The sequence below is a fragment of the Uranotaenia lowii genome, chromosome 3 (assembly GCF_029784155.1).
Source record: "Uranotaenia lowii strain MFRU-FL chromosome 3, ASM2978415v1, whole genome shotgun sequence".
Lineage (NCBI taxonomy): Eukaryota > Metazoa > Arthropoda > Insecta > Diptera > Culicidae > Uranotaenia > Uranotaenia lowii.
This window is the reverse complement of record NC_073693.1, coordinates 100,923,616-100,947,219: the sequence shown is the minus strand read 5'-3', so window position 1 is coordinate 100,947,219 and position 23,604 is coordinate 100,923,616. Positions and strand designations below refer to the sequence as shown.

The window sequence follows — 23,604 nt, the reverse complement described above, 5'->3', positions numbered from 1 at the left end:
ATTTTTGCTGTTCATGGGGACTACGATCGCAACGAAACACTGCATAATCTGGGCCAACGAACCGACTGGAGAGGGTACAGTCATAATGCCATGTTTTGGTAAAGGCAATGAATGATATCGTAGCAGGAGAATTAAATAGCGAGCAGAAAATCGATCAGGCTGGAATTGAGACCACCAACGTTCTGGTAGAAAATGCTGATAGCGTAGGCCGATTCAGATGCAGTAACGGAACGAAGCTCGTTGAAAAGGCAGATTCCATTACGCGGAGAAGAACTGTTAATGATATAACACTTGCCTGATAGCGCAGGCTGGGGAACCCGATCGCCACAGACGAATTCAGGGTCGAAACGACTGTTGACGCTGGCAGGAAACAGCGCGACTGAATCGAACTGCTTCCCGGTACTTAAAGTCCGAAAGAAAAGGCCGGATTTGCGAGATCAGGAATGTTTAGCTGGAAGCATCTGTCGGAAAGCGGAAACTGGGTATGCGAAAAAGATCTTCTCATCGTTACAGGGCACTTGCCTGTAGAGATGATCTGGAGAACCCCATCGCCTCTAACGAACTCAAGGCCAGGACGATTGTTAACGCTGGCATGAAACAGTGCGACTGATTCGAAGGGCTCCGAGGCCTTTAAGAGCTTAAATCGATGCGTTCTGGTGTTGAAACCCGAGAAAAAATTGATGCACTTGAAGACGAGATGTGTTGGCAGCCTTCGAAGGATCTGCAGTTAGGTGAAAATTCATCACACAACGAGAATGTGCTGGGGGGAAACGAATACTTTTCTTGATGAGTAGACTGGAGGACCTCATCGTCGCATTCGAACTTAGGATTGGAACAGCTGAAGACGCTGGCTAGTAACAGCGGAACTGAGTCGAGGGGCTTTGAGGCCTCCCAAGTGCAAGTTCGTTGCGTCCTAGTGGAGAAATCCCCGAAGCGTTGGCTGATCCTCCCACGGCAGGAAAATCGTCAGAAAATAAACTGCAGCGCGCTAGGGTCTCGTCGCCTTTGTTAGTTGGAAAGGGGTCCATGTGACTTTCATCAACCTTCAAACCTCTAGGAGGGTCTACTTCAAGAACACCGATACGGTTGTAGACCGACCCTTGCTAAAAACTAAGAGTTGTACCGATGAAGCAGAAGTCTGAGGCCGGTGGTTGAAGTTTTTTTTTGGCTGATCATTCAAGGGACTGCATTCCGTGGGCCAGGTCGTTGTTTTCTGCATGGCATCTAAGAACGCAGGATTCAATCTGATTTTAAAAGAAACAAATCTTTTAGTTGAGCCATCTACACCTATCGGAAGCAATCGATAGACTTAGTCCCAGTCATTGTCGAGGAGACTATGACTGAGATTTTAAAAGAAACAAATCTTTTAGTTGAGCCATCTACACCTATCGGAAGCAATCGATAGACTTAGTCCCAGTCATTGTCGAGGAGACTAGCGAGCGATAGTCCATCATTACAGCGGCGACGCTTGATGTTGATGGATATGCTTGTGGTGTCCCTTTCAGTGTTGGAATCGAAAAAGCTGTCATTGGTGGATATTGCTTCGAAGTAATCATCGACTACATAGGGCCTATATACTTCGGCCGTTTAACCTAGTACGACAGGGGTCAGGGACAGATGAAAATAATCTTACCCTATGCAAACAGCTCCCTTTTGAGCTGTATGTTGAAGCCACAACACTGCTGGCAGATGTGAAAGAACTTCCCACAAAATCCACAACCTAGGTCATTGATCGTCAATTGCCACAATCCACAATGCGTCTTGTCCTTCTTGTTGGCTATTATGTCCAAGAAACAAAGGTTCGAACAAATTCCAATAACATCCCAAATATTTATTTTGTCCAGTTACTGTATCTACATTAGACGACAGCGCATGGATTAACCTGGTCCAATGTTCATCGCTTCTGAGAACCGCGCAAAGCAGAACACAACAAAAACAAAAACAATTCGTATAATAAAAACAGATATCGACAAAAAACGAATATTGGCAATATAGCTAAAACAGCTGTGCCATAAAAACGCTGTCAGCCCGTAGAAGGTGTCAGCAAGAACAAGAAGAAGAAGAAAAAACGAATATGGCGAACGTAGAGTTCTTTTTATAAGACGCTCTGTAGCTTTTTTTTCCTTAAAAGTGAAGTCAAGTTAAATATAATTGGTAGCAAAAGAAAGAAGATTTTAGTGGATTGTCGAAAATCATCAAATCAAGTGCTTTTTCTACAATGTCGCCCACAACCAGATCGGTAAAACCGATAAACCAATTGCCGATAAACGGAAAAATAACGAAGAAAACAACGATGGAAAAGATTGCACCACAACATACAAAAACATCGAAAAAACAACAACAACACCTCCGAAGAAGCTGTAGAACCGACTTATCTTGAACCCATTGACTCAGCTGGACCTTTTCCGGCTCACAAGGTCAGTGTGGGTAAAGCGTTCATAGAACTAGGATTTAAGAATTTCATTGGCATTAAGAAGTTTGGAAAGTTCCGGTATCGCATCGAAACAACGAATAAATCAGCCTAAAACGCACTGAAAAAACTAAACATGGAAAAGCAGCACATAAAATCAGTTTAGCCAAAAAACACACAGAACGCCATGGCTTTGGTGCGTGGAGCACCAACTAAATTCGGAATTGAGGAATTAAAAGAATACACCGAATCGGATTTGAAAATTGAAAAGGTAGAAAGACTAAAGAGAATGGGAAAGGACAATCATCTTGAGCTGACCGGAAACCTAAAAATTACAATGTCGAGTGATCAAATCCCACGAAAGGTCCAAATTTTTGGGTGTGCCTTCAAATGTAAGAGCTTCTATATATATTTCCCTTATGCCAATGTAGAAATTGCTTGCGGTTTGGTCATGGAACCCAAAAAATGCAACTTTGCCGTTCGCTGCAACATGCTCGGAAAGAAAACGGCGCATAAACATCCTCAAAATCATTCCACACACAAAATTTTCGAGGCCGGAATTTAGCAAAATTTTGCTCAAATTTGACCAGCTAGAAACTTAGCAATCAATTTAGCAATATTTTCTAACTAAAACTTTAGCAAACGAGAAAAAAGTTAGCCGCCGCAGTTTTTACTCAAATTTTTAGCAAAAACCGGAGAAAAATATTGCCCGGATCCGTAATTTCATGTTTCTTTATTTTTTCTCTGGTAAACCATGGGAATGTTTGAATATTGAATAGAATACACAAATTTCATTCACTTATAATTTATTTTTTAATATTTTTTTTCACGCTTTTCCTATCCTGGGGACGCACCTACTGGCGAGCAAAATGTCATGCCACCTTCGTCAAAGAAAGCACCGGGGTGTTTGCCGGACGCAGCTTGTTGAAATTCCAGTTGTGGTCCTTCTTCATTACCGGACTGTTGCGGGTTTCGTGTTGCAGTTTAACCTGGTAGAAAAAAAAAACAAACACACAAATTTGAAATGAAAAAAATTGGAGAATCTTAACACTTTAAGATCGCACCTTACCTGTAAGCATCCGGTGTCGATTTAGCTACCATTCCATCGTGGAGTGGGCACCACAAGAACCATCAGCAACGAACATTCGGAACCGCACTTAATCGCGACAGCTTTTTATTTTTCTCCCAACTGGCGCGGCGGCTGGTGTCTGTGAACAAACGGCTAAAAAACCTTCGTTTTACTAAAATCAAGTAAAATGGCAAGTTCTATTACTTAAATCAAGTAAATTTAGCTTTTTGCTAACTCAACAGTAAAAAAATATTTTTGCTAACGGAAAGTAACAGCGAAATTTTGCTAAGTGGAGCCCCGAAAGTTTTGTGTGCAGTTACGAGATATAGCTAAGGAATCAAGTATCCTCATTCCCCCTATATATCCGTATAGTACATTGGTGTACACTTTAGAATCAAGTTCAATACTCTTTTCTACAAAACCAAAGCGATTGAAGTTTCACTTGCCGAATTCGACACGGCCTAACCATTTCATGATGAAAAACACCATAAAACTTGCCCGATTATTGTTGTTCATGACCTCTCGTCTTGCTCCTAGTCCCGTGGGATTTTCAGTTTTTCGGCGCCGGCAGCTTGCAGTCAGCCATCAATAATAATGGTGAGAACTCTTTCTCCCGGCTTCGTTAGCTCGCTCGCTCGCTCCATGATATGGTTGATATTCGACGAGGAAAACTAGGAAAAATTTTCAAGGTCTCCCCGTTGCTTGGTGGTGGTGGTTGACCGATCGAGGAAGGTATTTTTCGGTAAACTAACGAGCTAGCGCATGTGGATAATGGAAAAAGGGTTTCGATCACCGGTTTAATTTAGTGTCCAGTTACTATTGATAGGTAAAATATTTTAGGGGATCGTTTTTTGTTAATGTTTTAAAATTCTGTACGTTAAATGAACAATAATTTTATGATTAGAAAGCCAATGATAGGAATGAATCAGCCAAAAGGATGAAAATATCAGAAAAAAGGAAAAAATTAAAGCCAATGACCCATTGATAAAGTTTCAACATAAAGAGATAGCGCTGATAAGGGTGGGGCCTTTTGTTGAAATCCGGTATTTTAAAATTTGAGTATTACTTATTTTTGGTTCACAAGGCTGGCGAACTTTTTGAAAATTTCTAAAGATTCATATCTGTATAATTGATCCGGATCTGTATCGAGAATCAGATCCAGATCTCGATTCTGTTCATGAGAATTATATTGATTCTGTTATTTCTCGAAAGATAAAATTAAGGACAACCCTAATCAGGATTAAATTGTTTCTCAATTTTAGGACTTTTAAGATAAGAGTATCGGCCCTTTCATCTTGTGTCAATAATTAAGGGAAAGTATATGCAAGGGGCAAGGACAAGGTCCGGTTAAGCCTTTTTAAGTCAATTCAGTAATTATGTACATTAGAATGCCCCAAATTTGTATGGGAAGTTTCAAACTTGTGAAATGTTATGCGCTGCAGGCTTAAATTGATCCTAGGCCTAGTACAAGTTCTCATACCAAATTTGGGCCAGATCGGATGACGGGAAAGGGTCGCTCAACGAGCCTGAAGTTTGTATGGGATTTTGAGACATTTCGAGAGGAACATGAAAATCCATTCGAGTTAAGATAAAAACTAATGACTTTTTTTATCTTAACTCGAATCGAAATGCAGTCTTTGGATGAAATATTTGTCATAATTAGGGCTTTGAGAAAAACCGTATTCAAAAGAAATCGCCCCAAGAGGGCTAAAGTTATTGATGAAGAACTGGATGTTCATGTTCCTTCCAAACAAAATGTCTCAGAATTCCATACAATCTTCAGGCTCGTTGAGCAACCCATTCCCGTGATCCGATCTGGCCCAAATTTTGCATGAAATCTTGTACTATGCCTAGGATCAATTCTAGCCTGCAGCGCATAACTTTTTCAAAAGTCGGGCCATTTGGGGCACTCTTATGTACATTCAATATTTATCACAAATTTACTTTAAGCACACAAGCCACTTTTAATTTTGTTCAAAGGATAAGTATTAAGGAGTTGTGAGTTTGAGAATTATAGCTTTATGAAATTTTTTACATCTTATGAAGATTAATGATGATAATGAGTGCATAAAGATGTTTGTATTAACTTAAGACTTTAAACTTCGTTCCAGAATTGTCAAAAACAGCTGTTTCAAAACATAGTTTTTAAAATGTGTAATAGAAAAACAAAAACACTTTCTCGGTTAATGGGATTGAGCCTGAACTAATCTACTTCTCATGTCATCAAAGCACAGAGAAATAAAAAAAAAATTTTTAGATAACCTATTTTTACTTCGACTGTTTCAAACAATACCAAACGTGGAATAATATTTAATCAACTGGCAATATTTATTACATAACAATCAGATCATTCGGGAGAAAAACTTTCCAATCGTTTTGCCTCCAGCCTCTTGTTTTTGTTTCATCAATAAAAAAAAGGGAGTGTTCAAAAACGTGTGGATGAAACGAAGAACTACAAATACGACTTCCTAAGTTAAACAAAGGTTTATGCATACACATATCTAATGAAAATATCTTTCAACACAATGGCACATTTCAAAACATTTCATCGAACATTTCTTTTCAAATTAATTTGAGACAGTTTGTTAACTGCAAAATGTGCATCCTTAAATTGTTATTCGATCTGTGAAAACTTTCTATTTTCACCTCTGTTCGTAGATTCACGATTAGAAAAGAAACTAAAGTATTGTAAGCCGAAAAACGCCAAAATACGGCAATCAATATTTTCAAGAAATTCTGCTATTGGGGATTTTTTTTTATTATCTGACAATTTGCGCCGGGGGTCTTCAGTTTTTCCCTAAAATTGAAAATTTGGTTCATTTTTGCGACTTAAAAACACATGTATTTTTTCAGATTTCTAACATTTTTATTTTTCGAGTTAGCTTCGGTTAGATTTTTTTGTAAATAAAAAATAACCATTTTTCAAAGCTACATAACTCTGTTATTTCTCAACGGAAATTATGAAATAGCACATCAAAATGCACTGAAATTTTATCAGCTTTCCAAATAAAATAGTTGAAGAAAATTAAATAATTACCTTCAACATGAAAAGTTGTAAATAAACTTTAAATGGCGTCTAAAAGTACCGTCTGCACCACCGAATATTTTGCAAAAATTACCATTGTATAGCTCGATTCATGATGCAACTTTCATCTGAAGACACCAAAGTGGGCCATTAACGCCTTGAAGAGTTATGAAAGAAATAATGACAATAAATCTCTTTTTTTGCATCGAAAACAAACAATGGTCGAACAACTACACTCACATATGGAGATAGCAAGCACTTCTAACAACATGGAAACAAAAGAACTTATCAAAGCAGGTAAAAACACTATTTTTGCGTTCTTTTCAGACTACCCCTACTCGCTTAACAGTCCCATATGAATTTTCGTCATTTTAGGTCAACATAAGGCTTCAACATAAAACACGAAAAAAAAATCAATTCGTGGCTGTCCTATATAAAATATACCTGAATTACAGTCCCATATGTGAAATACCACGGATTTGGTTACTTTTCAATGCTTCTTTCGGCGAAATAGTCTTTGGTTTATTGCTTTGAATCATTTAAACATTTTTTTAACTCACTTGATGTCGAATGATGCACAGTAGTTTTCGAAGGCAGGGCTGACTTTCTTAGGAATAACTTCCTGAGCGAAAAACTATCGGATGCAATCAAAAATCGTAAAAAGATTCAACTAACAATGTGGAATTCACGATTTTTTTTCCAAAAGTATGTTTTTTTTCTGGCAATTGCATTTAGAAGTTCAAAAATGATCAAATTTAAGTCCTAGAAAGTAGCTTGGTGAACAAAATATATTCTGTATGGGACTGTTATGCGAGTAGATATGAATAAGGTTTCAAATATTGTCGATTAACAGTCCCATAATGAATTAAAATGGTGCTCTTGACCGGTGAACCCAATTTCGAAATTCAGGTCTAACGATTTATTATGACAACCTAGAAACGATTTTCGTTTATGCTGAAAGTGGTGGTCACAATTTAAAAATATATTCCAAACCAGAAAAAGCTGATTGTCTCGCTTGCTTATTTTTGTATATGGGACTGTTATGAAAGAAGGGGCGGTAGATTATTGCAGCTTAACTGACTTCATATTATATCCAAAAATCTAATAACGTATTCGTTTAAACTCAGGTTTTCACCAGGTCACAACAAGTTATGCACATTTTACTGTCATTTTAAGAAGTTTATGCGCTAAGTTTTGCACCCGTAATTCCCCAGATTTGATTTAAAATGGACGGTGGAACACTGAAGATTCGTTTGTGAGCGATCGAGGTAGCAAAACACTGACGACGAATTATGTTCGTTCTAGTATGATAAACCTCAAAACTGGGCGAATGTAGAAAACGAATACGGTAAAAGTATCAGATTTTTAATCATTTTATAGCCTGGGCTGGCCATACTGAGCACTTCGATTATTTCAACAACATTTGTGCCTCTTTCTCATACTTTTTTAATCAATGGGAAAGGATTTTGGTGTCCAGTTCATAGCTCCCGATATAAAAACAATGTAAAGCACGTCTATATTTCATTTTTTAATCACATTTTTGTGATCCCAAACACAGGGACTGAACCTTCTACTATTGGCATTGATTATGCTTCATGATGATCTTTGATCGAAAAGTTAATGAATTATATAGTATATGACCAGGTTGTAAAAGAAACATTCCCATTATTAGTTATATCACATGAACAATACGATACTAAGAATTTTGGTTAAAATTTAAAGTCAGTTTTGCTGCAAACACTCTACAAAGCACGAAAAAGTAGTGTTTTTTACCTGCTATGATAAGTTCTTTTGTTTCCATGTTGTTAGAAGTGCTTGCTATCTCCATATGTGAGTGCAGTTGTTCGACCATTGTTTGTTTTCGATGAAAAAAATGAGATTTATTGTCATTATTTCTTTCATAACTCTTCAAGGTGTTAATGGCCCACTTTGGTGTCTTCAGATGAAAGTTGCATCATGAATTGAGCTATACAATGGTATTTTTTGCAAAATATTCGGTGGTGCAGACGGTACTTTTAGACACCTTTTAAAGTTTATTTACAATTTTGCATGTTGAAGGTAATTGGAGACTGGGAACACTGTCGGAGTTGAGTGTCGTGTAATTTTTTTCGCTATGGAATTTTTAAAAATTTCCGAAGATTCTGGGTTTTTAATTGTTACCGATGGATTGGGCTGTTCGTTTTTGTGCCCTGCAACCCGTTAAAGTGAAGTGAGTGGTGAAATAAAGTGTGAAATGTGATGGAATGGATTTTATTTTCCAAATGACCGGCTTTGGGGCTGGTGCTACGCCTTCCGACATGCCGTGCATTATTTTTCGGAAAACTGAGCGTTTGTCTGGAGAATTAAATGCGGATCTTAAAGATAAGTCTTTTGTTTCGTTATTTTTATTAAACCTATTTACTTGTTTTGTTTTTAATTAATTAATTTATTGCCAAATAGTTAGAAACTAAGGACGAAGCAGCAACTATTATTGTAGCAGGGCATGATTTTTTTTTTCCATAAGCAAACAGGTATGCAAGCTTGTTTGCGAAAAAGCTTTCGGATAGTTTTTGGAATTGAAAGCGCTATTCGATTTTTGCATACATTTAGGCGTTTTTCTAGTGCACGAAAAACTGAAAAAAAAATAAAAACGCCACGTGTAAATAAAATATTACATTCAAGCAGGTTATAATTTTAAACATTAGGTAAGGGTTCGAAAAAGACACTTATGCTTTAAAATTTCACATTATTATACTTTCAAGGCATTTTTTTAAATTTTGATGTCAAAGCTACGTTTGAATTAGAGCAATTGAGCCATCGGTGAATATCTATTTGTATAAAACCAATTATGACTATATTTAGATTTGCTGAACTTGACACATATTTTTTCGTAAGAGTGAAGTAGCTATTTAAGAAATGTTGCCGTGTAGTTTTTCCGCAATTAACTTTTCAAAATTTTCTTCAAAAGAAATAATCATTCAGAAAGTTTAAGCTTGAAAACTGTAAGTATTTAAACTTTATATTCAAGCAAGAAATATTTCATCGGGAATTAATGCAACTTCCTTTACCCAAATTCGTATTCAAGAAGGCTTGTTTTAAAATATTACAATACATTAAAATTTACATTTCCATAATTTATTGGACAATCTAGGTTATTATAATTTGAATGAAATCATTCAATATTGGGAACACGTGTACAAGATAAGTAAAAAGAAAAGGCTCTTGGAGAAAGCTCCTTCCGACGTCATCAAGTAATACTTGAGAAGATTTATGGGATTTTTTTCGAATATTCAGCATATATTTAGGCGTTTTCTTTTGCTGGAAGCTATCACCTTTTTCTGACACGCAATCAAACTATTTCAAACATACCACGACTAAATAATACAATTTGTTAAAGCTTTTACTGTCCATAGAGTATCATTTAAATTATGTTGATCTTCGTTATGAGATAGTTACCTTTAGAAGTATCATTTATCAATCATCTTGATAATTATCGAGCTGTTTCTTTGAATCATTAGTTTGTGTTTGGATGGACTACGTTATGAAATATCTAAAATATAAAAATCCTTGATTCAAATTGTGGAATACGTTTAAAGATGATATTTATTTTTTGTAACGAAAATCGACGATTTACTTCTATCAATGTAGGAAATGATCTATTCTAGTATGATCGTTTAATGTATTAGCTTTGTGTTCATTTTAAAGGAGAATCCAAAACAAGGTTCGCTTTGGGCTAATTTAAAGTTAGAAAATTAAAAATTAGAGCTATTTTATGAGTAACTTGCTTATGAAAATTGACATGTTGATTCTGAAGGTTGTTCTTTCTTGGTTTAGTCTATAAAAATACATTTAAAGTTTTATATTACCGACTCTTTCATGAAATTGTTTCTAACTCATTCTATATTCAGTATTTTGATATGATATATTTATCATAGAAGAAATCATCAATATTTATCGTTTTAAAAAAAGCATACTCTATAATGTTGATGAAATAATTTTTATTTAGTAGAAATGGATCAATGCTATTTAAATTAAAATAAGTAATCTGGATAATTATAGCGTAGTGAACGGAATTAAAAGAAAGCCAGTTATTCGTTGGTTTCCGTACAGTTATTTTGTATTGCGTTAAACTTTCTTGTTTCGAATGCTTCCTTCTGTATTTTGAGAATTATTAACAATTTTCAGGTTGGTTGATGAAAAATTGTAAAACTTTTTTTTTTTTTAAATATACTCACCTGTTGAAATAATTCAAATATAAATCGTGAACATTTTGAAATTTTATAAAACAAAATTAAGATTAAGATTCAACTGAAACAAAAAGTTCGTTTATAGCTGGATCAGGGGAAAAGACAAAAGATTGAAAACAGAACATTTGACTCAGCAGTAAAATCTAGAATATAACTAGGAATCAATAGCAAAATTAGTAGTTAGTAGCCTGAGATGATCGCACTAGTCAAAGGTGCCTCCTGGTCAAATCCTTTCGCCCATACTCCCAACATCAATTTTTTTGTTAGGATGCAGAGGTGACCTCGGTCCTAAAGCACAAGGTTTTTCTTTTCTCCCTTTCTCTCTTTTCCAAACTATCTATTGACTACTAGGACGTGGCCGGCGCCGTTATTGATGATCAAAGAGAGAGCATCAGTTTTGGGCATTGTGAATGTACTGTCAATCCCAGACAACATTCTTTTGACCTTTGAACAAAATTGATGGCCTCGGTCAATCACGGAGTAGCAACCACTGGCGATGTGGAATTCGTTCTACTGAGCCACGCTTGCGATCATTGAATTCGAAATGCACTAATCATTACCAAAATCGTATTAATGTTAAAAATATCCAAACTTTTATTGCACAAAAATTGTATGAAACATTTCGGGTTCACTGATTAAAGGTGGATGTGAGTAGTCAATCAAGCTAAGCTAAGCTAAGCTAATTTTGCATGTTGAAGGTAATTGTTTAATTTTTTTCAACTATTTTATTTGGGAAGCTAATGAAATTTCAATGCATTTTGATGTGCTATTTTATAATTTTCGTTGAAAAATAACAGAGTTATGTAGCTTTGAAAAACGGTTATTTTTTATTTACTAAAAAATTTAACCGAAGCTAACTCAAAAAATAAAAATGTTAGAAATCTGAAAAAATACATGTGTTTTTAAGTCGCAAAAATGAACCAAATTTTCAATTTTGAGGAAAAACTGAAGACCCCCGGCGCAAATTGTCAGATAATAAAAAAAATCCCCTATTTCGTATTTTTGTCGCTGCGATCGAAAAAGGTGAAAGTTTTTATTTGAATTTTTTTATGAATATACTCATAAAGGGTAGATAAATTGCTTAAGTACGTTTTGTAGGTTCAGAAACAAGCTTTGTGTCTCAAACCTGTCAGTTTTATTGTAGCTACAGGGTTGCCAGCGAAACGGGAAATCTGAGAATACCGGCAAAAAACTTTGGGATTTCAATGCTTCATCGGAAAACGAAAACAAAACCGAGAATTCTAGCACTAGGTCGAACAAATTGTCATATATTGGAAATTTTCTCTCACATTTAAAGAACGTTTCCAAATAAATTTAAAATGTTCAGCTGAGGGTTCAGCTTTTTTTTAAAAAGCGTGAACTTATCACTTTACACTAAACTATAACACATAAGACCAAACCCACCGGGCGTCGCTTTTTCGATCGGTATTTTAGATGTTTTGATTGGTTGCGTTTTTGTCTACTTACTGATTTTTACACCAATTGTTGCCATCCAGGTTGGAATTTTTGTTTGTTTATTTTATGATAGCGACGACCGGCTGCGTTGCTACCGGGTTGCTACATAAACGAATCATGTAACAACCTACTGCTCGAATGCTATTTCTCGAATCAAGTTAGCGACTGTTGGTGCGATGATGTGTTGATAGATATGTTGCTGAATGTACTCGAATCGAGGTTTAGCAACCATTGGTGGGCCTGGTCTAACATATACTACTAAGCACTTCGATGTTCGGGTAAGAAAGAGGACTAGCCACTGTACTTGACTTATACTTTTATTTCAACTTTATCTTACAATTTTACAAATTTATACTTTAAGAGACACAGGATACCCTTTTCAACTTAGATGATTGGAATTTTGAAGATTGTTTTTTCCTGATCCTATCAAATTTAGCAAGAAGTTAAATAAAAAAAACTTGAGGTATTTAAAAACTACTGCTTTAAAGTACTATGTACAACCTAAAGCTTCTAAAGACAACTAACTGGAAGTGTAAACTTAAATTTTCTTTTTATAAAGTATTTATTAAAGAGTATTCTGATTATGTAGTTGCATTTTTCTACAAAATTGTTTTACGTTTAACTAGAGGAGGAAGGAGTGGTATGCCGCTAACAACGTTCATGTTGTGCCCAAAGATAAGAACCCTCCCGACAGACCAAAACTTCGCCCAATCATAAAAATATTGGGCGATTCTTAAGCAGAACCTTAAGGAGACTAAAAAAACTGTAAGCAGCGAGAAGCAGTTCAAAGTAAACTGACGTTCTGTGGCGAACTTTATGATAGATCCGAATACCATTTAGTTAATGTTTTTGGCAAATATTAATTAAAAATTTAATCTTAAAATTTGTCTAACTCTTTTTTTAATCAGGGTTGGTGGTTGATTATTTATTTTTGATTAGCCGTCCATGTTGTCATATTTAAAAACCATTTTAATAAATACTGGGAAAAATCATTATTTTTAACCAGTAAAACCGGTAAAAAAGTTTCAAATTTAAAAACGGAAAATCGCTACCACTAGCAACCTTGTAGTTACAATATTGAGATCTCTATGTGTCTACTTTAACTATGACATTGTAAGAGAAGTTTTTTTTAATGAAAAAAACAACAAAACACTTATTTTGATCAGTTTTTGTTACTTTTCCTAGATTCCATGCACGCGGAGGGATTCACCGTCGTTTATTGACGCTCATTCGAAAAGGCAAAAATAAAAATCTACATATGCAAGAAACAAAACTCCCCATCATACTCCTTGCTAGATGGTGGTTGATCGACTTCAGAAAACTCACACCACAGAATTCTTTTTTTTTTGTCAACACCCCAATCTCCCTTATATTTTCCCGAAGACCTCGAAGAGGTGAAAAAATAAAATTTCAGGTTTATTAGATTTACTAGCTGATCCCATACGAACTCCGTTTCGCTTTCAACTTGGAATATGTCATGAACAGTTTGTATGAAAGTCAATTGCCGAGCATTTTCGAGCTGCACTTCCAAATTCATTGTAATAATTACAAAAATATTGGACGATTACCTTTTCTGTCGTCTGCTACTAAATTTGAAATCAGGAAACCATTGACCGTGCCAAAAAACCCCGTGTATAAATTTCGACTTGATCGTTGCATAACAACGCAATGATTGCCAAAAAATTAAACCCCTTTCGGTGGCCTCTTATACAATCTATGATATCTTAAATCGATTGATCTTCCCTCAAAACTCCTGTGTGCAAATTTTCAAAGCAATCCATTGCCCAATAACGTCACTGTTGCTAGAAACAGTGAAAAATTAATTAATATGGACGACCCCTTTCGTCGACCCCTGGCAAAACATTTGACATCTGAAATCGATTGCCCGCCCCTGAAAACTACCGTGTGCAAATTATCATCCAATCCGATGTATGACAACGACTATATTGCAAAAATATTGAAAGATTTATATGGACGACCCCCTTTGCCGGCCCCTTACACTGAATTTAATACCTGAATTCGATTGCCTGTCCCTCAAAACTCTCGTGTACCAATTTTCATCTGAATCCGATGTATGATAACGTCAATATCGCATTAACAGTGAATAGTTAATATGGACAACCCCTTTGGCCGACCCCTGACTTCAATTTGGATAAGTGAAATCAATTGTTTGTCCATTATAACTCCTATGTTCAAATTTTCGTCCCAATCCGATGTATAAAAACGTCAATATCTCTAAGATATTGAAAAGTTAATATGGATGACCCCTTTTGCCGGCCCCTTACAATAAATTTGATACCTTCAATCGATTACACGTCACTCAAAACTATCGTGCACCAATTTTCATCTGAATACGATGTATAATAACGTCAAAATTGCAAAAACAGCAAACAGGTAATATGGACGACCCCTTTGGCTGAGCCCTTTCACAAAATTTGACACCTGAAATCGATTGCTCGTCTTTCAAAACACTCATGTGCAAATTTTCAATTCAATCCGACAAAAAGTAACGTCAATATCGCGAAAACAATATTTGTCTTGTATGGACGACCCCCTTCAGAAGGGGTCATCCGAAAATCTGAAAACATTTTTCATCCTTCCTGGTCCTAATGAGCATCCATGCCAAATTTCAGCTCTCTAGCTTTTAAGGCGGCTGAGTCTATAGAGGACAAACAAACAAACAAACAAACAAACATACAGAAATTGCTTTTTATATACACTGCCGGCCAAAAGTTTGGGATCACCCGCCTAAAAACATGCAAATTTTGATCGTTCATATCTCAGCCGTCTTAGGACATATTGCAAATCTTCCGATTTCATTTGAAAGATAATGAGCAATAGCTATTTCGGAGGTATTTTGCCCAGAAATAATGTTTTAGTTTTGCACCTAAAACTTAAGCTGAAGTTAGAGCATTTTCGAAAAAACGCACTCAATATTCAAAGCCGATCATCTCGCGATAGGGTGGACCAAATTTCAAAATTTGAGTTGCATTAGAATTCTTATTCTATACTTCTCAAAACACAATCAAAAAATTTTGTGCAAAAATTTAAGAATGTACTTTTAATTAATAAAATAGACACTTAAGTTATCGTCCAAAAGTTTGGGATCACCCCTAGTATGGTGTATCGACCAAAAGTTTGGGATCATTTTTTCAAAAACATGCAAATTTATCTCATTCATATCTTTCTCATCTAACATCGTATTGCAGATCTGAAGGGTGCATTTGAAAGCTTAGGAATTGTTGTTTTTCCATAAATTCATACAAAAATTATATTTTAAAGTGATAACTATTAACAATTTACTTGAAATTAATTGTTTTTTGAAAATTCACACTTATGATTGTGAATTTTTTATGGTTATGAATTTAAAATATAATTTTTTAATGAATTTATGAAAAAACAACAATTCCTAAGCTTTCAAATGCACCCTTCAGATCTGCAATACGATGTTAGATGAGAAAGATATGAATGAGATAAATTTGCATGTTTTTGAAAAAATGATCCCAAACTTTTGGTCGATACACCATACTAGGGGTGATCCCAAACTTTTGGACGATAACTTAAGTGTCTATTTTATTTATTAAAAGTACATTCTTAAATTTTTGCACACAATTTTTTGATTGTGTTTTGAGAAGTATAGAATAAGGATTCTAATGCAACTCAAATTTTGAAATTTGGTCCACCCTATCGCGAGATGATCGACTTTGAATATTGAGTGCGTTTTTTCGAAAATGCTCTAACTTTAGGTTAAGTTTTAGGTGCAAAACTAAAACATTATTTCTGGGCAAAATAACTCCGAAATAGCTATTGCTCATTATCTTTCAAATGAGTTCAGAAGATTTGCAATATGTCCTAAGACGGCTGAGATATGAACGATCAAAATTTGCATGTTTTTTAGCGGGTGATCCCAAACTTTTGGCCGGCAGTGTATATAGATTAGATTTTGTTAATTAATGAAATATTCAAACAATAACAAGAAAAACAGATACATTAACGGATTATAGGATTTTTTTTTAATTTTTGTATTCCAGATTTTTTAAATTTGATTTTTGCAATTTAGATTGTGTGCAATTTTGTTGCCTTAGTCGAATTTATTCGTATTTATAGTTTTTTTTTATTATTTTCAATCGTTCCCCCTTGTGAAGTATCAAATCCCAGTGACAAAAAAAGCATTCAAAATTTTTTTTCTCAGTTTGCACAATCGTAGATAGGGAATGTGTTTTTATTATTTGTTAAGTACTGTAGCTGCTTTTCGAGATCTATATAAATAAGCGGAAAGTTATTTAGTTATTCAGTTCAGGTACAGAATTCAGTTGCGAAACAAGATTAATACTGGAAACGACATTCAGTATTTCACTAGTTTTAAAAATCAAGGAGAAAAATGAGAAAACAACTATTTTGTATCTCGCTGATTGCGGTATTTGTTATCGGTGAGGCTAAAACTTTTGACAAATGTTCCCTAGCGAAAGCTCTCCTAGCTCAGGGATTCAACAAAGCCGATCTACCGAATTGTAAGTTTTTTTTTAAATAGATACATATTTCATAGTAATTTTTTGATTGATTCCGTGATCCTTTGCCAGGGGTGTGTTTGGTGCAAAATGAAAGCGCTATGAGTACCAACAAGAAAAACAATAACAGGAATGGTTCAACCGATTGGGGTCTGTTCCAGATCAACGATCGGTATTGGTGCGATCCCCAGGACAAGAAGAAGAAAAGTTCCAACGATTGCAAGATTAAGTGTTCGGCCCTGCTGACCGATAACATTACTGTACCATCGACCTGTGCCAAAAAAATCTACAAACGACACGGATTCACGGCTTGGTACGGATGGATCAATCACTGCAAGAACAAAAAGCTGCCAGATCTGTCCAAATGTTTCTAATGATTTAAATTCAAAAACTAAGTTCTTTTTCAATTTCTTTCTGATCCCTGGTTCTGATTATAATATTACTAAATACCGATTGAAAAGTATATGATCCAAACTTGAATTAAATTGTAGAAATCTTCTTAAAATCTAAAATACAAGTAGAAATCTTCACTAAATTTCTTTTTATGGCTTTTTTTATTGAAAATTCTCCGAAATAAAAAAAAAATACATTACTTATTTATTCATTCAAAACCAAGATACGCGACGCAGATCAGATCCTATGTTTGAGTTGCACTAAAAAATAAGTAAAAATGGCCATGAACGTAAACGCAACCCGTAACAGGTTCATGTCTGGTGATGACCGTTTATAAGAAGATATTAAATGTTTTCGTTGCCTTGATTGTTACCTACTGTTGTTATTTACACATTTAACAACCCCCCGAAACGCGATCAACGATCTAATGTGTTAGCTCTTCAACGCGTTGAATGCAGAAGAAATTTCACACAGAAAAAAAATCAAACATCGAAAAAAACCAAACACTCAACGAGAAATGTCCCGTCCGATTCGATTCTTCATTTTTTACTCTGACGAGGTTCTTGGTCAATTGTTGTGGTGGTGTCGAGTGGCAGCCAAGATGTCGTCAGCCAGGCAGCAGTTGACATCCAATCCCTTTTTCCCAACAACTACTTAACCGATGATGCCGAAATGACCCCCTGGCCTGGCCTTAACCAACGTTTGGTTTTTCTTCTTCGATTGTCTTCAATTTGACAAGTGGCGGGGTGTGAAAAATTCTTATTTACTACACAAACGTGCAGCAGCAAACCTTGCGGGTGATGATCGTCGTCGTGCCCACCGTAATTTATAATATGAGGTTTTGTATTTGGGAAAACATCCTGCCTCAAGAGAAGATGAACTCTTAGAGGTCCATCGTTAGGTATGACTAGTTCAGTATGTCAAACGAAAGTTCGTCAACTGCCAAAAGGGTTTAACGGAGGCTGTTCGAAAAATTATTAGAATTCTAGTGGAAAACAGCATTCCAGTCTGTCGAAGAGGTTTAATTTAAAACCCAAAAATTTAATTTTTTCTCTTTTCAGTTTGTGTTAATTCAATAATGATAATATGCTTTTTTTAAATGGCGTCCTCGTGGCAAAGCCATCGAAACACCTTGCAAACATATTCTTCTGAAATCAACTTTTAAAAGGCTTCAGTGTCTTTACACAAGAACGCAATGTTTCTGATTTTGTTAAGTTAATGTTTGTAAGAACCTTCTCCAAAAAAAAAATAAATAAAAAAAACCTCCTCCAAAAATCTTGTTGTAGGTGCTTTCGTTCAAACGGTGAGGAATGAGTTCATCACTCCGAGAAGCTTAAGGAAGCTTTCTAAAAGGAAAAGAGGATCGCCTAATGATCTGAGAACTGGCACCCTGAAGAAGAGGACCCAACCCGATGGTTCGACAAGACCCTAGTCAATATGAAGCAAGGTTGCCGAAATCACAGAAGAATTTAGAATTTCACAGAATTTTGAGCAAATTTTTGTTACAGAATCTGCGTCACAGATCACAGAGTTTTGCGATTTATTCACAGATTTTGAAACAAGTTGAGCACCACTGACTTTCAGTGTGTGCTGCTCGGCTAACTCTTACCCAAAACACAAACACGCAAAACCCAAATCTGTAGCAATTATAATTATTTACTTACACACGACGTTTTAAAAACTTAAGCTAGCTTACATTATTCCTCACAGGCCCGTTTCCTACTCTAATATCAAACGCACAACAATCATATCACAGCTGCTTGGACGGCACAGGTATATCACAGCTTCAATTTTCCGTATCACAGTCGTATCCGGTTTACTGGCAACCCTGCCTGGCTGCACTGCTTCGCCGGGCGTACCGCAGCTGCCCGGAGCACCTCCAACGACTTCCTGCTCGATCCGGCTGGCTCTCACAACGTCCGCAGCTTGATTTCGCAAAACGGGACTCGCAAAACCAAGATGGCGAAAATCGAGTCCCGAAAAGCGATTGGCTCAGCTCCCAAAAACGACCCTGTTGACAAACAAACACTTTATCATTGAATCTTCCGTTTTGCAGTTTCATAACTCACCCAGTAGGGGCCACCTGTGTGTTGCCAAGCAAAACTTCCACTGTCGTTTGTGTGGTTGACGAGAAGGCGATACGCCTCTTGCTCACACCTGCGGAAAATCATCTTCTCAAAACGAATTCTTGTAAGAGAACTGTACCGTGCACTCACCCTATGACGGCGTACTCTGAAGTGCCACTTCGTCTCCGTTGGTTCTGATTCCGTTTCGGTGCTTCGGTAATCTGTGATCAGATGACAGTTAATAAGGCAAGGTCATCGAAAAGGGAATATGTTTTTCCATTACCTTTGTTTTCAGTCGCAGTGCAATGGCTTCCAATATTTTCCGGCTTGTTTGTTGTTGCCGTCGAATCGCTCGCCGTCTGGGAATCAAATATACGGGTTTCTTTTCTATTCTGTGATTATTTGTCTCCGGTCTCACCTTCCGAAAAGCTGCTGCTGATGCTCCTGCTGTTCCTTCCCAACAGCGATGGCGAATTTTCGCAGGAGAGGAACAATTCGGGTCACAGTTGGAATTGCAAAATCTGGCGCTTGATTTGTTTCCTTTCGTTGATGTTGTTTTGTTGATTCTTGTTTTTCATTCCACGTGTGCGTTTGACATTTACACTCTAAGTTCTAAACACTCATTCTTTGGTAGGTTTTTGACTCACTCACTACACGCTCAAAACTTAATAGCTAGACAAACTTAATTATAATGCTACATACTCGGGCCCCACGTTGGGCGCCAATGAAACAAGTTGAGCACCACTGACTTTCAGTGTGTGCTGCTCGGCTAACTCTTACCCAAAAACAAACACGCAAAACCCAAATCTATAGCAATTATAATTATTTACTTACAATTTTTTTGAATTTTGTACACATTTTATTTTTAAGGTCACTTTTGACGAAAGGTTCTGACTACTTATTCATAAAAATGTTTGTGATTGATAATGAGAAAGGATTTTTTCGAAGAAAATTGTAAAAATAGCAAAATTTGTAAATGTGTGTGATGTGTTTTCCAAGAAGTTTTAGAAAACACCATCACAGAAAACCGTCACAGAATTTCGAATCCAATCACAGAATTCCAAAATATTTTTTGTCGAAAACACAGTTTTTTTTTTCGACAAACTTGATATGGCAAAAACGATAGGCCCTATGAGGGAGCGTCCTCCGAATGGCAAATACTGGGGCGAAAAGGCGGGATGGTGAAGTGAAAACGAACACCAAACCCAAAAAGTAGCATTGCCGCGTGAGGGAAGAAGATCAAGCTGTACTTATATCGTAATTAAGTTCCAATCGTTTTGAATTCTTAACCTAAATAATTTAAGTGCTCTACATTTGACAGAAGATTTTTGTCAATAATGTTAAGTTCTCCATAACGATATTCAAATAATTTCAACGTAATTGATATAAATTTTATGTTATATTTACCCTTATTCATTGGTTATCGTGTTTACAGTTCTTCTTTTTTAAATTAGATTCAGTATTTTTAATCTTATATCACTTATAACCCGTTCAACATTTGGACAAATCAGGCAGCGTTTTGCTCTTGCAGTGATTGATCCATCCGTACCAAGCATCGAATCCGTGTCGTTTGTAGACTTTCTTAGCACAGGTTGAAGCCACAGTAATGTCATCGGTCAGCAGGGCCGAACACTTGATCTTGCAATCGTTGGAACTTTTCTTGGTCTTCTCCTGGGGATCGCACCAGTACCGGTCGTTGATTTGGAACAGGCCCCAATCGGTGGACCCATTTTTGTTGTTGTTTTTCTTGTTGGTACTCATTGCGCTTTCATTTTGCACCAAACACACCCCTAGCGAAGAATAAAAAAAAAATAATCACACAGTTGAGATGAAGTAATTGGAAAAAATACTTACAATTTGGTAGATCGGCTTTGTTGAATCCCTGGGCTTGGAGAGCTTTAGCTAAAGAACATTTGTCAAATGTTTTTGCCTCATTAATAACAAATAGCGCAATAAGTGCGATACAAATTAGTTGTTTACTCATTTTTCTTATTCAATTTAGAAAACAGTGAAATGCTGAATGTTACTTCCAGTGATAATAGCGCTTCACAACTGAATTCCCTACTGAACGTCTCGCTTATTTATGTAGATCTCCGAAAGCAGTTACAGTACTGAGCAAATAATAAACCACATTTCCCCTCTGCGATTGTTCAAAGTGAGAAGAATAAGTTTAACTCTCTAATTAACGAGGGCACGAGACATGGATATTGCTCGAGGAGGACCTGCGTACACTCGGAGTATTCGAGCGACGAGTGTTAAGAACCATCTTTGGCGGCGTACAGGAGAACGGAGTGTGGAGGCGAAGGATGAACCACGAGCTCGCGCGACTCTACGTCGAACCCAGTATCCAGAAGGTGGTTAAGGCTGGCCGGATACGCTGGGCGGGACATGTTGCGAGAATGCCGGACGACTGTCCTGCAAAACAGGTGTTCGCTACGAATCCGGTAGGAACAAGACGAGCGGGAGCGCAACGAGCGAGGTGGTTAGACCAAGTGGAGCGTGATCTGGCGAACGTGGGGTGCCCAAGAAATTGGAGAACGGTTGCTATTAACCGAGTGAATTTCAGGAATTATGTTATGTCGTGAGACGGAATACTATGTAAATAAAATAATAACTCTCTAATTAAATAATTAAAAGAGACTAAATATGAATGATGCGAACAACTGACTCAACACTGTACGACAAAAGCTTATCTGTTTCAAGTTTTCTAAAGACGCTCAACCGCCATCCAGCCAGGAGCATGATGGGGAGTTTTCCCTCTTGCATTGCGATTTTTTATGTTTGCTTTTTCGAATGGGCGCCAATGAACGACGGTGAATCCCCCCGCGTTCGAGGAATCTGGACTTCACGGTTCAATCGCGTCGCGATTCCATTCATAAGGGTGACACAACTGATCCAAATTTCTTTGGTTTTTGGTAATTTAAAAAAAAATGTATTAAACCTTTTTAAAGAGTGCTTAGCGATACCAATTATTTTTGAACTACAATAAAACTGATTAGTATGAAACAGAAAGCTACAAAACGTTGGTAAACATTTTATCTTCCTTAGATGAGCATATGCAGGGTGCAGGGATCTGAAACGTGTCATGGAGGCATATGGTTTTCGACAAATTGTTATGGAAGACACTCGTATCACGGTATCCAGCAGTTCTAGGATAGATTTGGTGTTCACAAATGTGGAGAGAGCTAAGGCGAATATCGTTACTGATTTTCGGGTGTCAGATCATGAGACAATAAATATTGAAGTTGGATTTAGTACTAATGATGGTCTACCTAAGATCCAGCAGATTCTGAATGATTGGAGTCAGTATAACAACATTGTGTTTCGACAGCTTCTTGAGGCAGGTTTGCCAACATTGGAATGCGCTGACTTTAATGAGTTGGTAAGACGTATCGATGTTTTATTGAAAGATAGTGTTAATGCACTTGTTCGTAAAAAAAATGGTACTTAATGGTATCGAACGTGGTACTAAATGGTACTCCAGAAGCCTAATTGAAATCAAAAGACGTAGAGACAAACTTTACAAACAATTTTTAAGAACAAAATGTTCAAGAAGTTGGCATAAGTACAAAGTTGTGAGAAACGAATATTCGCGAAAAATAAAAGAAGCTAAAAACCAATCCATCCAAGATGAGCTGGAGAGAAACAAATCTGATGGGAAACAATAGTGGAAAACAATAAAAAGGTTGATGAAGTCAAATAGTACCAGGACAGATTCGGTCTCATTCAACGGAGTTGAAGTGAAAGACGAAAAAGAAATAGCTGAGAAGTTCAATGACTTCTTTATTGATAGCGTCATGGAAATTCATAACAGCATCCCGGCAAGCTCTAATGGCTACGTGGATCAGAGTATGTACAACAGTGGAGAATTTCACACATTCGAAACAATAAGTAGTCAAGATTTTGACGAAATAGTAAACGATTTGAAACCCACAGCTGGTATCGAAAATGTCTCCCTAAAAATTTTTAAGGATTCGTTGCTGGTATTAGCCAACCCGTTGAGAAATGTTATAAACACGAGTCTGCAGTAAGGAATAATACCTAATACATGGAAGTGTTCTACTGTAGTTCCCATTGAAAAACAGAAAAATGCACAAGAGGCGACGTTTTATCGTCCTATAAACATGTTAGAAATTCAAGAAAAGGTTCTAGAATTAGCAGTAAAACAGCAAATCTTACGCTTTATTGAGCGTGAAGACATATTGATTGCTGAACAGTCTGGATTCCGAAAGCAGCATTCAACTGAATCTGCAGTTAACTTAATACTTCGAAATTGGAAGATTAATATTGAAAACGGAAACTACATAGTGGCTGTGTTTCTAGACTTCAAGAGAGCATTCGAAACTATTGATCGGCTACTGCTGTTAGAAGTGTTGGTAAAAATTGGCATCAATGGTACGGTTCTAAGCTGGTTCAAAAATTATTTGGAGAATAGAATGCAACGAACAAAAT

At 36.5% G+C, this 23,604-nt stretch overlaps 3 protein-coding genes across 6 annotated transcripts in view; 2 read left to right on the top strand and 1 right to left on the bottom strand.

Annotated features, from left to right (window-relative positions):
* LOC129750947 (coiled-coil domain-containing protein 102A) overlaps positions 1-23,604 on the top strand; it is a 75,007-nt gene that overhangs the window by 29,526 nt on the left and 21,877 nt on the right. The gene's annotated exons all lie outside the window — the stretch shown is intronic.
* On the top strand, positions 16,499-17,195 carry LOC129750948 (lysozyme-like). Its single transcript, XM_055746166.1, has 2 exons — positions 16,499-16,696; positions 16,766-17,195. Exons 1-2 carry the CDS (start codon positions 16,567-16,569, stop codon positions 17,065-17,067), a joined length of 432 nt encoding a protein of 143 aa, XP_055602141.1. The 5' UTR covers positions 16,499-16,566; the 3' UTR covers positions 17,068-17,195.
* On the bottom strand, positions 20,533-21,203 carry LOC129750949 (lysozyme-like). The gene is made up of 2 exons (XM_055746167.1): positions 21,007-21,203; positions 20,533-20,942 (listed from the first exon to the last, which is right to left on the bottom strand). The coding sequence occupies exons 1-2, from the start codon at positions 21,134-21,136 to the stop codon at positions 20,644-20,646; spliced, it is 429 nt and encodes a 142-aa protein (XP_055602142.1). The 5' UTR covers positions 21,137-21,203; the 3' UTR covers positions 20,533-20,643.